A 15,963-nucleotide genomic window follows, 5' to 3' on the forward strand; every position below is an offset into this window, starting at 1 on the left:
CACAGAATTTTAGATGGTCTGCAGAGTATCTATTCCCTAAGAAATTCTGATTAAACAATCATCACTTTACAAAAATCTATGCAGCTCATTACCTGGAATAAAAATGTCTAACTGATGGAACTGAAAAAATAACTGTAACTGGAAAACTATCCTATCATAGGGTTTTCTATCCATTTATAAGCAAATACTGTTCAATATCTTTTCAATAATACGAAGAAAAATATAAAAATCAGGGATCCTGGGTTTCTCCAATTATAAAAATAGCAGATTCTCTGATTAAAACCCGAAAACCCATGTTCTTCTGAGATTAAAATGAAATGCCACTATATCTATCTATCTATCTATACACACATGCATGAGAGAGAGATCAGTTAAACACGTTTTATCGATATATTTACAATTATAAAGCAACTTGGAAGCCTACCAGTGCTCAATCACTATAATAAAATACATTCTAAATACCTATAAATCTTGGTGTTTGATTTTGGGTTTTTGATCATGGAAAATCAGAGCTCCCCCTGCCCCCTTCAGTCACCAGGTCATGGGTCTAGCTGTGGCTGCCCCTGCACTGAGAAACCTGGATATGCCAGTACCCTGCCCATGCCATTGCCCCTCACTCTCTACCCACAGCCCCCCGGGTCCTGCCAGTGCTCCTCACTCCCTACCCACTTCCCTCTGGGTCCTGCCGGTGCCCCTTACCCCCCAACTTTTCCAGCCTGCAAGGGGAAACCCACTTCCCACATCTTTCTTGTTCAAAGGAGAAAATCCGGGTTTTACCACGTTTTTCCTTGGTGAATGGATAGCCCGGATCCCTGAAAATCACTGCTGGTAAAGACTGTGATGATGAAAAAAACTGATGAATGACAAATGCTGGAAAAACTGCATTTTGCAGAATGACGAGCAATCCTGGGTAAGCTTTTTGAGAGAATTATCCTGGCACTTGTCCGTGAGAGGCCAGCAGGGGAGATTATGCTTACGGGCAACCAACATGGGTTCATTAGAGGCAGGTCCTGTCAGACCAACCTGGTGGCCTTCTGTGACAAGGTCACCAAATCCTTAGATGCAGGGGTAGCAGTGGATGTAGTCTTTCTGGACTTTAGGAAGGCCTTCCACACTGTCTCTCACCCCGTTCTCATTAAAAAACTGGGGGACTGTGGTGTTGACACCCACACGGTCAAATGGGTCACCAACTGGCTGGAGGGCCACACCCAGAGAGTGGTGGTGGATGGGTCATTTTCGATTTGGAGGGATGTGGGCAGTGGAGTCCCCCAGGGCTTGGTCCTCAGGTCCACACTGTTCAACATCTTCATCAGTGACTTGGACAAGGGGGTAAAAAGCACCCTGTTGAAATCTGCTGATGACACGAACATGTGGGGGGATGTGGGCACGCTAGAAGGAAGGAATAGGATACAATCAGACCTAGACAGGTTACAAGGGTGGGCAGGCGAGAATAGGATGGGATTCAACACCAACAAGTGCAAAGTGATGCACCTGGGAAGGAACAACCGGCACCATAACTACAGGCTGGGGAACTCCCCTCTTGTCCGTACAGAGGCGGAAAAGGATCTTGGAGTCATCATTGACTCCAAGATAAACATGGGCCGGCAGTGTGGGGATGAGGTCAGGAAGGCCAACCGTACCTTGTCATGCATCCACAGATGCATTTCAAGCAGGTCCAAAGAGGTGATCCTCCCCCTCTATGCGGCACTGGTCAGGCTGCAGTTGGAGTACTGCATCCAGTTCTGGGCACTGCACTTCAAGAGGGATGTGGCCAGCATGGAGAGGGTCCCACTCGCATGATCAGGGGGCAGCAGGGCAGGCCCTACGAGGAGAGGCTGCGGGACCTGAACCTGTTCAGCCTCCACAAGAGAAGGTTGAGGGGGGATCTAGTGGCCTGTTACAAACTAGTCGGAGGGGACCAGCAGGCACTGGGGGAGTCCCTGTTCCCCCGTGCACTACCAGGAGTGACCAGGAATAATGGTCACAAGCTGGCAGAGGGTAGATTTAGGCTAGATATCAGGAGGCGCTACTTCACGGTCCGGGTGGCTAGGATCTGGAACCAACTTCCAACCCTGGGGAATCCTACCCTGGGGGTGTTTAAGAGGAGGTTAGATGAACACCTTGCTGGGGTCATTTGACCCCAGTGCTCTTTCCTGCCATGGCAGGGGGTTGGACTCTATGATCTGCTCAGGTCCCTTCCGACCCTACTAGCTATGAAACTATGAGCGTTGCATGGAAAACTGATGTCATCTGAACATGTGTCTTAAAGCAGTCAAACCCAGCATACAGAAACAAAGAATACAGGTCACACTTTCAGAACAGGAGACTATCACTGAACACAATGGCTCTGAAAAGGCTGGGGAGATTGTGGATAAAAATCTGAACATGAGCTTCAGGGGTGATTCTGACTAATCACTAACCTCACCATTGGATGTATAAGCAGGAGATTACAAAAAACAGAAGTAGTGGTGTGGTATTACCTCTGTATACAATGTTAATATGACTGTAGCAGTGAGGGAAATGTCTATCTAATTGTGAACTCCATTTTAGCATTGTGTTGAACGGATGAATAAACTTGCCTGAGGAGATGCTAACATAGTGTATTCCAGACACCTGCCTTTTCCAGAACAGGTGCTTCACAGTTTATTGATCAAGTAACATAGGGGAGTCATCAAGATAGCAATTAAAGCCTGCCAACTCTGACTATTTTTCAAATACTGGCTCTACTGATGATTCCTTTCCCTCCCCAGAACAAATCTCAGACTTCACAGATGGGGCATATGTTACAAGGGGGGGAGCTGGAGCTTGTCACTTGATGAAATGACCGGAGAAGAGACCTTCTTAATAGCAGAGTTTTACTCTGTGCAGGAGGGAGGAAAGGGGAAACCAGCACCACGTCTAAGACAGAATGGGTGGACACTGCTGAGCCCAAAGCACCAATGGACTTTGGCTTTGCTGTAGGGGTGAGATCAGACTAGGCAATGGTGCATCCAAACCTGTGTTGTTTTCAAAGATGTGTAGTTTTTGAGTGCTTGAAGAGTTATATCTTTGTAATTAAGGAATGTCTTTGCCTGTATTCCTTGCATTCTTGCCACAAAGTCCCAGAAAGGGTTAGGCCTGAATCAGTAGTTGACAACTTTTTCAGGCTAGGAGCTGTAATGACCTACCCTGGGTCAGAGGCAGGAGCTGGCTGCTGTAGCCATTCTCTCTGCCACAGCTCCAGAGAAGCCCCTGCTCTCAAATGCTGCTGAAGCATCCTGTCCCCCACTCCAATGATCTGGCCTATGCACTGTAGGTTGCTGACCCCTAGCCACTGCTAGGCATGCAAACGTGATTCACAAGATAAACCCAGAAATTTCAAATAGGAATCCATAGGTTTAGAAACATTCTGACTGGTTGTGGTCTTTCTCAGTTCTTTGTAACAGAATTGCTCTATTATTTTTCTGTAGTCAAAAATCGAGTGAAAACTACAAGCTGACATTTTCCAAGAGGTGCCTTGAGTCTAAAAAGGTTAAGAATCACTGGACTATGGTAACTAGATTGTAATGCCTCAGGTCCCAAAGAAGGGATTCATATAAGAGCCTGGGAGTATGCTCTGTAGACCGAATGCTAGAAACAGTGATTAGATTTTACCAAAAAATCAAAGCATTTTGGAAGCCCTTTGGCCAGTGATTACGTACACCAGTAACACACTGATGACAGTAACGCAATCTACTGGGCCAGGTCATAGCAGAGACCAACTATAAGGTCGACTTCCAGGCTCCATATTTTAAAAATGGATGTCACAAAACAGAAAGGGCTCCAAAAAACTAGAACTAGAAAACATACAATAAAATAATTATGCAGCAGGTATTAAAAAAACAAACAATAAAGGTGTTTTTCAAACAATGTAAACTTAATTCATTGTCACAGGATGTTGTGGAGGCTGATAAGTGAACCAGGTCCAAGAGGGTATTACACAAATACATGGAGGATAGGTTAATCAGCAGGTGTCAAGCTTGACAGTAAGGGGTCCAACCTCAAAATTAGGACTTCCTCTTAGGTCTCTGAATGCTAGAAGTTGAATGGGGAGAGGGTAAAGGAATGGATTGTTCTGGATAGGTCCTACTTAAATACTGTTTTCTTTAGCATTCACTCTCTGTCACAGAGAGTCAGGATACTAGGCTAGATGGACCCATGGTCTGACCAAATATGACACATTCTTAAAAAATAGTTTCATGCCTCATAGTAAGAGACTTAATTTACTCTTGAATAAAGTTAATGTTTGAGTTTTTTTAAGAGATGACAAAAGTACTGTAGGGTGGATACGTAACTGGTTGGATCATCATACTCAATGACTAGTCATCAGTGGCTCAATGTCTAGTTGGGAGGAGGTATCAAAGCTGCTCTCCAGGTCCGACATTTTTTAATATCTTCATTCATGATTTGGATGATGGGACTTGAGTGCACTCTTAGCAAATTTGTTTATGACACCAAGTAGAGTGGAGCTGCAGAAAACCTGGAAGGCAGGGCTAGGATTCAGAATAATCTGGATAGATGACAATTAACCAGATGAGATACAACAAGGACACATGCAAAATCCTGGAGAATGACTGGCTTAGTTGCAGTACTGCACAGAAGGACCTGAGGGTTAGGTGGACCATAAGTTGAATATGAGCCCACAGTGTGCTCTTGTTGCAAAAGGCATTCTGGGTTGTATTAAGATGAATGTCACTTACAAATCAGGGGAAATGATTTTTTTTACTCTATTCAGCACTGGCAAGGCCCCACCTAGAGTAATGTGTCCAGTTCAAGAAAGATGTGGACAGTTTGGGAAGAGTTTGGCACAGGGGAACAAAAATGATTAGGGGCCTCGGAGGGAGAAGATAGGACTGGAGGGGGTGGGGAATGGGATTGATAATAATCTTCAAATACCTGAAGGATGATTACAGATAGGATGGAGATGAGCTTTTCTCTGCAGCTGTAGGGGACAAGACTAGGAGCAAAGGCTGCAAGCTTCAGCAGGGAAAATATACCTTGGAGATTAGAAGGAACTTTCTGTGGCCAAGCATCGGAACAGGTTACCTAGAGAAACTGCAGAATCTCCATCTTTGGAAGTTTTTAAGAACAGGTTAAATAGACACTTTGTTGGGATGCTCTAGTCAGGGGGATCCTGCCTTGAGCAGAGAGCTGGACTACATAACCTTGTGAGGTGCCTTCCAGTCCTCCTTCCCTATGATCCTATGGCTGTTAAATCAGCGATCATCTTTCTGACAGAGAGCTTTAATCTAGGAGACAAAGGTATACCATATTTGGAAGCTGTAGCTAGACAAATTCAGACTAGAAATCAGGCTTATATTTTAATGTGAAGTTATTTCTTTCTAAAGGATATGTTCGTTAAAACTTATAGACCCTACCCAGGGATTACAGGGAGACATTCTCTGGCTGATGTTATGCAGGAGGTCAGACTAAAAGGTCAGATCATGTCTGAAAAACCTCATCTCCTTCTGGCTAAATACAGACAGTCAAAAAGCCCAAGGCTGAATCAATCCAGTCTTTGCAGGTTAGTCTAAACTGCAGAGATTAAACTGAAACAGAAGTGAACAGATATTTATCTTTGATTCAGGAAATGCAGCTACATGCCTACAGCGGCTCAGGCCAGAGGCCAGGGGGCGCTAGAACACAGACCTCTGGCTGAGTGTTCACTTCCTTTTCCTGCTGCCCCCCTGAGGTTTCTGGGATTTGCAGTCCAGCATTACAGCAGCAGGACTTTGCAGGGTTGCTCATTACTTTCTCTTCCTGCTTCCAGGTGCCTCTGGGGTTTGTAGTCCACAGTTGCAGGCAACAATAAGTCTGCATTGGGGAAGTGGTGTTTAACCCCACTCCCTGGCCCCAGCCGGGATTTACCTCGAGAGGGCAGTACCCCCTGCCATACACTGGGATGCATCCCAGCTGGGTTGCACCCCTCCCTTTGTCAGCCACCCCTCACTGCTCCAACTAGGGAGCAGACGGGCAGGGTCAGCCCTGCTTTATGGAGCAGATAACAAAACACAGCCCAGCCCAGCCCAGGGCTATAAAGCATGCTGGGATCTGGGGGGACTCTGATTTAACTTGAACCAGGAAGGGGTCTGGGACAGAAATTTCATAAACTGGTTTGACCTAAATCAGTTAAGTCTGAACTACATTCAACCAGGTTTATCTTAAACCAGTTTCAGCCTTTTGAAACTGGTTTATGTGCCCATAGCTTCTGTTCTATTACAGGTTTAAACCAGTTTCTGATCACTTAAACAGGTTTATGTGTAACTTTTGTCCCTAGCCTCTATTATCAAGAAAAAACTGCTTAGATATGGGAGACACGGTTGATGCCATGTACTTGGATTTTAAAAAAGCCTTTGATATGGTCTCCCATGACACACTTATAAAAAAACCGGGGGATTGTGGGCTGGCAGAATCCACAGTCAGGTGGGTTGGGAACTGGCTTAGGGGTCAAACCCAGAGAGTGTTATTGGATGAGACTGTATCGTCTTGGCAGGAGGTGACCCGTGGTGTCCTCTAGGGTTTAGTTCTTGTCCCCATGCTGTTCAACATCTTTATCAACAATTTAGGTGAGGATGCGGAAAGCACACTGTCCAAGTTTGCAGACAATACTAGGTCATGGGGAAAAGCAGTCAAGCTAGGGGATAGGATGAGGATCCATGCAGACCTGGACAAGCTGGAAAGGTGGGCAGAAGCAGAAACAGATGCAGTTCAATAAAGATAAATGCACAGTATTTCATCTGGACAGATATAACCAGTGACATGAATATAGGTTAGGAGGAGATGTCCTGGCCAACACAATGGCTAAAAGAGACCTCAGGGTTATGGTTGATCACATGATGAATATGAACCGCCAGTGCAATACTGTAGTCAACAGAGCTAATAGCATACTAGGATGCATTAGCAAATGCATCACAAGCAGGGCTAAGGAAGTGATACTTCCCCTCTACTTGGCACTGGTGAGACCCCAGCTAGAGTACTGTGTCCAGTTCTGGGCACCGCATTTTAATGAAAGACTACGGGATCTGGGACTCTTCAGCCTGGGGAAGAGAAGACTGAAGGGGGACTTGGTGGCCATCTGTAAGTATATAAGGTGTTAATATTGGGAGCTGAGAGAAAACTGTTCAACTAGGATGCCCCAAGGGAGGACAAGGAGCAATGGCCATAAACTGTTAGAGTAGGGGTCATCAACCAGGGGTACTTGGGAAGGCCCCAGGGGTACTCAGTGGCACAGAGAAGCAGGGGTACTTGGGAAGAGTGCTACCACATGGCAGCGGCAGGGGTGTACTTCTCAAGTACCCCAGCTTCTCCTGCCGCCGTCGCACGCTACTGCCACCCAAGTACCTCCCCCACCCCATCACTGGTGGACCCTCGCCCACTTATCCAGGGGATACAGTCCAGGAGGGGTACCCACTAAAAAGGATTCACTCCTTAAAAAAGGTTGAAAACCCCTGTGTTACAGGATGTTTTCAGGTTGGATGCAAGAAAGAACTTCTTTACAGTAAGGGTGACCAGAATCTGGAATAGACTTCCCAAAGAGATGGTGCAGTCCCCAACCTTGGAAATCTTCAAGAGGAGACTGGACAGACATCTTGCTGGGATCATTTGATCTCAGCAGTATTACTGCCCAGAGCAGGGGAGGGTGGCCGTGATCTTTTGAGGTCCCTTCCAGCCTTTCTATGATTTTGTGATCAGTGGGGCACCTTCTGGGCTTTAAAAAATATAAAATGAATCAAAAACACCCAAGTCACTGAATGTTCAGTAACTTACAACACGCTATAAGCAGACTTTCTTCTGCACGATTCCAAAGAGAAAACCTAACACAGCCATGAATACTATCCTTCCTCTTCTAAGGCTCGTGAAACTGGCTGACGCCCACAGAAGAGCAAAGATCTTCCCGTCTCTTTTTGGGAATAAGCAGTATGGCTCAAGAGTTCCAGGTATCAGATTGTGACAAATAAACTCATGAACAGGCCCTTTGACCAAAATGTGCCTCAGTTTTCCATCTGTAAAATGGGAATCCAACAAGACTTCTTTACCACCCTTTGCAAGTAGTTGTGAGGATTACTTGTAAACACATCAAATGCTTTGTGGACAGAACCCCTAAGTTAATAATGGCTGTACTAGCTCACTGCACAAAATAACTTACCTTCTTTATTAGGACTAAGAAACATTTCCTAATTTGTTTCTTGGTAGAAATGGTTATTTTGTTTTACAAGTCTCTGAATAAAGCCATTCAGAGCCAGTTTGCACTGACACATTGTTGAACTCTGGGCGTTTGCTGACTTAAGGAATGCTATCTGCTGGCACAGCGAAGGATGTGCATGACACTGAGCAGAAGGACTTGCACCACATGGGTGTCAGTGTGATGAAAAACTGCTGTGAAGGTTCCTGGGATTGGAAAGCTCAGCATGGTTGATGTTTTGAAATCCTATACGGGTTTTTTTTTTACTTTCATGAGCAAGGTTAAACAAAAAAAGTCTTAGTTAAAAAAAATGGACCTGCGGTCAGTAGCAGTACTGCACAGTATGTGAGAGGAGCTACATTATAACTGGGTAAAATCTACTTCAGATCTTTTTATTACCAGTTTTAAAGGTCAGGAGATGTATCTTCTGTCAGTTTTTACCATAGTTGTTTGGGGCATTCAGTCATGTAGAACTGGAGGATTTGACTGTTTGTAAAAAGTCATAACTGGATCAGCTCTGTTATCACAATTACAATAAGCTAAACTCTGTTTGTAGTTCATACTGTATCAGAGAAAAATGTGGCCTGTTCTTTAAGAGAACTTGGCATTCTAGATTTTACTTATTTGCTTATTTATTAATTGTATGACCATAGTGCCTAGGCACCCTAACATGGATCAGGACCCTACTATACTAGATACAAGACATAAATATTGTTAAGAGAGGTCCCTGCCCCAAAGAATGCATACAATAGAGAGACAAGACAAATAAGAAAAGTAGTGCTATTAACTTAATTCTATAGCTGGAAAACTAAGAACAGAGACATTATGTCACACAAGTAGCCTGTGTATGAGCCAAGAACTGAACTGAGATCTTGCAAGTAACAAATTAGCACCATAATCAAAACAGCTTCCCTTCTCTGTGTAACTGAAGACTAATTCATTTGTTAAGATACAAAGATAGTTTACTTTTGCTTACATTTATACAACTGTGCTTTGAAGACATAAGAGTACTCTCTCAGCAACTGCATAGCCTAAACATACACGTGCACTGTAAGACCAAGAGAACAGCGACTTTTACAGATTATAAAACTCACATGATTGGAGGGGACCTCAAGGGTCATCTGGAGGACCCTCTGCTCAAATTGCAGGAATTTTATTCCTAAGTAACCTCTATCCAATGTTTATCCAATCTCTTCCTGAAAACCTCCAATGGAGGTTGCACAAGGAAATTACCTGGGCAGACTATGCCACTGTTCTACCAGCAAGGACCTGTTTCCTGATACCCAAAATAAATCTACTTTGCTGCAATCTGAAGCCACTGAAGGTTCTGCACTCTGGAGCAAGGGACAAAAGTTGTAGTCTCTCTTCTTAATGGCAGCCCTTCAGATATTTGAAGACTGCTATTATATCCCCCTACTTGCCTTTCCTGCAAGCTAAGCATGCCTAGTTCTCTTAACCTTTCCTTGTACTACATTCTCTCTGTGTATTCAAACATGCAGTCATCACCAAAACAATAAGGTGTAACGGCAGCTGGTGCCCAAGATAAATGGTGGGGAAGTAGGTAAACAAGCTCTCATTGATTTTGGTTAGGTCAATATTTAGCAATATTAATTTTAAAGGCTGCTTTTGTGGTGTTAGGTGGAACTAAGCTACTGAGTTCAAAAGACATCTCACTTGCTCCATGCATTTCAAAGAAGCATACCTTTTGTGGTACGTCATATAGGTGAGCTGTTGGTCTTCCTTTTTCATCCTACTGTTTTATTTTTTGCTTTGCTTTTAATAGTCTTTATTTCCCATTTCCTCCCAGAGGAATTGCAAGAGTTTAATTTTTATATGCAGAAGAGAATGTGTGTTTGTATGAGATAAATATTCAGAAGTCTGCTTCGCAACCAAACAGTTCAGCTATCCACAGCAATGGTACTTACCAGGGTTTATCCCGTGATACTTTTGAAGGACAGACAGTGTGCTGTTTGCTACTGGAGGTAAGTAGATTGTCTTTGGGCGTTTTGAATGGCTTTGAGTTACTGCTGACAGGGTTATGGCCACTGATACAGGATTTCGGTTTCATCTGTACTAGTGATGTCCTGGGATTGGAGGGTGGAGAAGTTGGAGATGGGGAAGGTTTACACATTGAACCGTGTCTTCGTTCTGCAAAGGGAAAAAAATGAACTTATAGCACTTCACAGGCAAAAAAGTAAGTAAACAAAAGCAGTTAGAAAACAGGACGTTGGGCCAGCCAGTGCTGAAATAAGAGCTTTCAGCGCTCCACATTACTCCAGTTAATCACTGTTGAAATAAATATCTATTGGTATCACCAGGTTATTACACAGAAAACCAATGCTGTCTAGTGCTTTGAAAATACAAGATGCCATATAAGACCTAAGTAGCAAAACCAAACACTTGCCCAGGAAATTTCACCAGGTTTCATGAGAACCTTTTATAAACATTAACTATCCATCAACATCTATGTATGGCTCAGCAGACTTGTTTTACTGTCCTTACATTTTAGAATAAAGGGGAAACTGAGGCAATGAAAAGTTAACCTCGGGAAACTGTCCAGTGCACAGATGACTTAGGAAGGGCTTGCTTACGGGCATACTTAGCAATACCTGAAGAAAGCTCTACGTTGTCTGGCTGCTCATTATTAAACATGCTCATATAGTAACTTAAAGAAAAAGCAAGCAAAAATAACAAAACTGCTCAAAATAAGCAACCTCCACCGTGGCAAAGAAGCTATGCCAGAACTGTGAACTGTGATAATTTTAACTGCAGGCTCCAGCTGTTACAAAACTGCTCACCATGCAGGGCCGATCCTGGGTACTGTAAGACTATGTTCAAAGGTCAGGCAATTGTTTTCACACTGAGCTATAGGGCCCATCAAGGTGTCTGAAGAAGCTAAGATAGCCCCTGGTCACAGAAAACAAGGAAGGGCTTCAGGAAAGACAGGCCTGCACACAAATGCTTAGCTTAACATTCTTTTCCCTAAATGCATCTCTAAAGTATTATTAAATACTACATCATTTTATGAAGGTTGTTGGGTCACTATATTCCATTACAGGTAAAGTCCTTAAGGGAAAACCCACAGGTGCTGAACCCAGCCAGACCTGCTGGATTTGTGTGGTTGATACATAGGGTACTGGGTACTGAAGTCCTGGGTCTAGTCTATGAGTGACAAAAATACAGCCTGCCAAAGGAGAGTGATGCAATCTGTAAATCCCAAACAGGAACAGAAGAGCAGGACTTCAGGTAAAGCCTTGGCAGACATCCCTTCAGGATTCAGGTGACTGACCACTCCCAGCTCCACTCTCTCTGGGACTACAAAGATTGGGAGGAAGGGAGGAGGCATTACTCCAGGTTAGAAACTAAAGCTACAGAAGCTTCTAGGCATCTGGACAACTGCCTGGGAAGGTATTTTCCTGGTTGGAGATTATACTTAAGACTTAGGGGTCATGAAGACCTAGACAGAGGAGGAGGAAACCCACAGAAGGGAGACGAGACTACTGATTCTGGAGGACAAAGGTAAGATGTGGCCCACAGACTTATGTGGAGGGCTGAATAAGGCCTGCCTAACCAACTCCTATAGCTGAGCAGAACCCTAGGTTGGCAGTGTTAGGAGAATAAGGTGAACAAAGCTACTACGGCAGGCTCCTCACCCCAAACTCCAGTGCCCAGACCATAATTCATCTTAATTAGCATATTATTAAATTATTTTAATGTTTTGTTTTTACATACTATGCAGCAAAAAGCATTTCCTCATCTCAACACCAATGAAAGTAGTAAATAATTTTAACTGAAAGCTGTAAATAGAAGAATTTACTCTGAGAATGTTTAAGTCAAGTTTCAGGTCACAATGCATGGCAATAGATCGAGTCTGAGCCCTTATTCTAAGGAGTTTAAAAAAGGAAAAAATCAAGTACTACCCTTTTCCACTGCTATAAAATGCCATTCCTTTAACCAAAAGCACACTGAAGAGAGCCAAGAGCATCATGGTGCACAAAGCAGAAGTTTTTCATTTGAATGATTAATTGTGCCTATATACAGTTTTGTTTTCTGGTTTTGGTGCTTTTAAGGATATTTAATACTTTCTAAAAGAGGGTCAAAGTAATTGAAACAATTTTGCTGGCATGTGCTCTAGTCAAAGCCACTCTTTGCAGGAACTATTTTCCATGATTTAGAATGCAATAAGCATAGCAAATAAGTCGTCTTCACATCCCTTGCCACACTCCCTTCTCCTCTAAGAGCACGATCCTATTACCAAATAAATCATGGGAGTTTTAACACTGATTTCAGCTGGAAGCCTAGCTCAACTCCTAGCTGTTGCATAGTGCCAGTTTCTCTAATCTGCTCTCTACTGAAGCAGCAAAGAGTAACACAACATCCATAACAGACAGCGGTCCCAATCAATGCGTACAGTTTTCACGAATGCTTAAGGTGACCTTTCATGTGTAAAGGTGACAGAAAAGGATTTATGTCTGCTGTCAGGTTTCTTGCTTTTTTAAAAACAGTAGCAATTTATATCCTGTCTTGGGGTACTTAAAATTGTGTGAATGGCTTTGATGACCTACATCATCACAAATTAAGTCAGTCAGGGCTGTTTAATATGGGGCCTAGAGTGGGGCTAAACGGCAGCCTCCTGCTTGTCTCCCACTTCCCCCACAGGTCTGGCTGCAAGAGCAGTTGGAGTTCCTGGGCAACCCCTACCTCCTCCAGCTGCTGCTTCCTGCCCCTGCCCCTGCCCCTGCCCCTGCCCCCAGGGTGGGACAGCGAGGTGAGCAGCACAGGGAGCTGGGGGGGGTGGGAACCATGAGGCTACATGTGGGGGGCATGAGCAATGTGGTGAGGGGTCGGTGGGAATCATGCGAGGTAGAACAATGGTGTTTGGGTAGTGCCTGTGAGGTATTGAGTTGCTCTGTGTGTGGGGGGAATCGCACTCACGTGCCCATGCACTGCAGTGGGGGAGTTGTGCTCATGTGCCCACGTGATGCAGCGGGGGTGGGGCACTGGGTGCAGTGGTGGGAGGGGAGGCCCATGTGGAGTGAAGGGAGAAGAAGGGGGAAGGAAAGGGAAGCATCTGCATGGCCCAGTGGTCCATGGCTCGACTTGTGTGGCCTGCTTGGCCCCCAGGTTCTTAAAAGTTGGACAGCCCTGAAATAAATCTTTGTTTAGGATATGGCACTCCAAACTCTTCCGGTAAGGTGTAAGAACTTCATGAACGTGCCTCAGACTTCCTAACAGCCTTCTTATAACCCTCGGAAAATCAAACTTGACATTCCCAACTTGTTAAGGCAACAAACAAGCTGTAAAAAAAAATGTACAAATCTAAAGTACTTTTTAGCCTTCCCTTACTCCTCAATAGAAAGAAACAGCACAAACTTCAATTTTAAAGAATCTTTTGCAGGACACAACTAAATGGTAACCAGTTGTGTTTTATGACTTTTGGATTCCAAACTTTTGACAACCACAGTTTTAGCTGTGGTAAGCGCCGCCCCCCCCTTTTAAGTGAACAGTTTCTTTTCTAGTCTCCTTATTTAAACCACATGAACTTTTTTTCTATTTGCCCCAGTTTTGGACCATAGTAACAAAAAGAAATATTTAAATCTAATTACCTTACAAAACATAATAAATGATATTTTAAATTTTAACACTGGCGTCTTGATATATTAATAATGAGCAATAGTTACGTAAACAATCACCCCATAATAAAAGTTAAGCAAGACAGTAGAGTAAAACTTAGTAGTCTTTTTCTCTAAGTAATCAGCATGAACTTTGCAGACTATCACAACAGTCATGGTACTGTCAAAACTGACTGCATACCAGCAAATAATACTTTTAGCATCATATATATAAGACTGTATTCGAAGAAGATACCTTTCAATTTTAAGCAATTAAAATTAACCTGGAAACACAACTCTCCATCTCATTTACAGAGACAGACACTTGACCATTTTATAAATCTTTTAGTCATCTGAAGAACCGCATGCCTTAGATGCCTCGGGGGTTTTTTGGTAGCCTTCACTACTTGTATTGCAAATGCAAGCAGAATTTGGACTTCCTACCCTTCTTCCACTCAACAACTCCAAACATTCACACTGGAGTTTTGAATCTGACAAGGAAACAGAAGAAATAAGAAATCCAATCCAGATGTACAATAAAGTTCATCCTTACATTTTTAGAAGGCACATACATAAGATATGGGGGATGAAAAGCTACCAGGACAACTTTAGTGTTTTACATAAAGCATAACAGAATTGGTGTCTTTCTTGTGATCAGTACCAACCTGGCTATGAACGACATCCTATATTTTAAGCAGATATTTTTGAGAATGATCAGTACTATAATTTGGAGACTGCTGAAATGTCCCTGAAGCCTATAGGAAACTGTAACAGACTGAAATGATATTGGTTGGAAAACCTAAGTAGCTGGCTCCAATTAACCATTACTCTCCCTAGGGGCTGCTGGAAGTAGGAAGGGTCAAGGGCCTAAATAAGCCAGCCTCAGCTCACCGCAGGCGAGCAGAAGGAGAAGTAATATCCAGGTGGTCTGAGATGCTGAAGGAGCACCAAGAGAACGTTACTGAATGAGAAACAACGAGACACAATTTCCTTAGAAAAAGGTATGGAGATTGGGAAAAGTTGGACACAGGCTGGGGCCTGCCTCTGTAGGAGATATTGGACTTGCTGGAAATCCTATGGGTAAAAGGGTCTAAGAGTTTTGGGTGTTGATCCAAATGTCTAGAGACAGACATTTCCCTCTAATACATTTCAGAAATCAAAAGCCCATCCATTATCACTGTCAGCTACCTAAATAGAACAGCTGTGTCCTTTCTTGAGCAAGTAAATTAGGCATTTGTACACACAATAACTTGTTAAGGATGTATCTGGTATTTATGCATGTAAATGTTGGATTTCTACATATAGATGGTAATCTACTTCTACATTCATGAGGTAATTGTGCATGCAAGTTAGGTACAAAAGTGTATACAAGTATGTATACATACACAACCTTTTGAAAATCAGGTTGAGCTTCTTTACGTTAACAGAAGAAACAGTACAACTTCTGCACATATACCCAATACCCTACTCATCCCAGAATACTACTATTGCTTAAAAATCTTGGAAGGTGATTAGACTGTCACAGAAATATCACTCATAAGTCCAATTAAGCAATTAATATACTGAGCTGAATCCTGCACCTGTTTGACTTCCACAGACATCTTGCAATTCTGTTTGTTCACTCAGGCAGATACAGAATTGAAAAGATAATGTCACAAATTTACTGGAAAAGTTATTAAAATGATACATTCCTATTCTGCATCCACAATGACATATTCTACATATTATAAAACTGGTTTCTAAAAGAACTATTGCCAAACCCACAAGCCTCTGTGATCTGTCAGACTGAATGCAACTGAGGTTGCAATCCTCTTTGTCACATTAATCCTTTTGTGCCTGCCTGCAGGTCTTGGTGCATCTACTGTGACAACTGACTTAGCAGCAGCCAAGTTTGGCTCCTGGTGTCAAGGAGTTAACATCTTAGTGGCATTAATTTTCAAAAACAAAATTCAACTTTCCCCTACTGAGTTAACTGTCTTTGTACTGAAAGGATCACCAGGTTCAGCTTGGTATTCATTGTATTTTCTATTTTTGATCTGAAACTTCCTTTTATTGCTACATAACAAAGTCCACCCTTCTGAATAGCACAGCAAATGATCACTGAACTATTCCAAGAGACTCTCCATGTCCCATGGAAACATGGATGTAATC

General features: G+C 43.2%; 1 protein-coding gene across 3 annotated transcripts in view; it reads right to left on the reverse strand.

Moving 5' to 3' along the window:
* Positions 1-15,963, reverse strand: part of ATXN7L1 (ataxin 7 like 1) — a 195,793-nt gene that overhangs the window by 52,589 nt on the left and 127,241 nt on the right. For all 3 annotated transcript variants that reach the window (XM_090042020.1, XM_090042019.1, XM_090042021.1), the window contains one exon: positions 10,126-10,348. In XM_090042020.1, coding sequence (XP_089898146.1) covers positions 10,126-10,348 — 223 coding nt within the window. The remainder of the gene's footprint in view (positions 1-10,125; positions 10,349-15,963) is intronic.

Source organism: Crocodylus siamensis, chromosome 4 (genome assembly GCF_052110815.1).
Source record: "Crocodylus siamensis isolate JL-2025a chromosome 4, ASM5211081v1, whole genome shotgun sequence".
Taxonomy (NCBI): domain Eukaryota; kingdom Metazoa; phylum Chordata; order Crocodylia; family Crocodylidae; genus Crocodylus; species Crocodylus siamensis.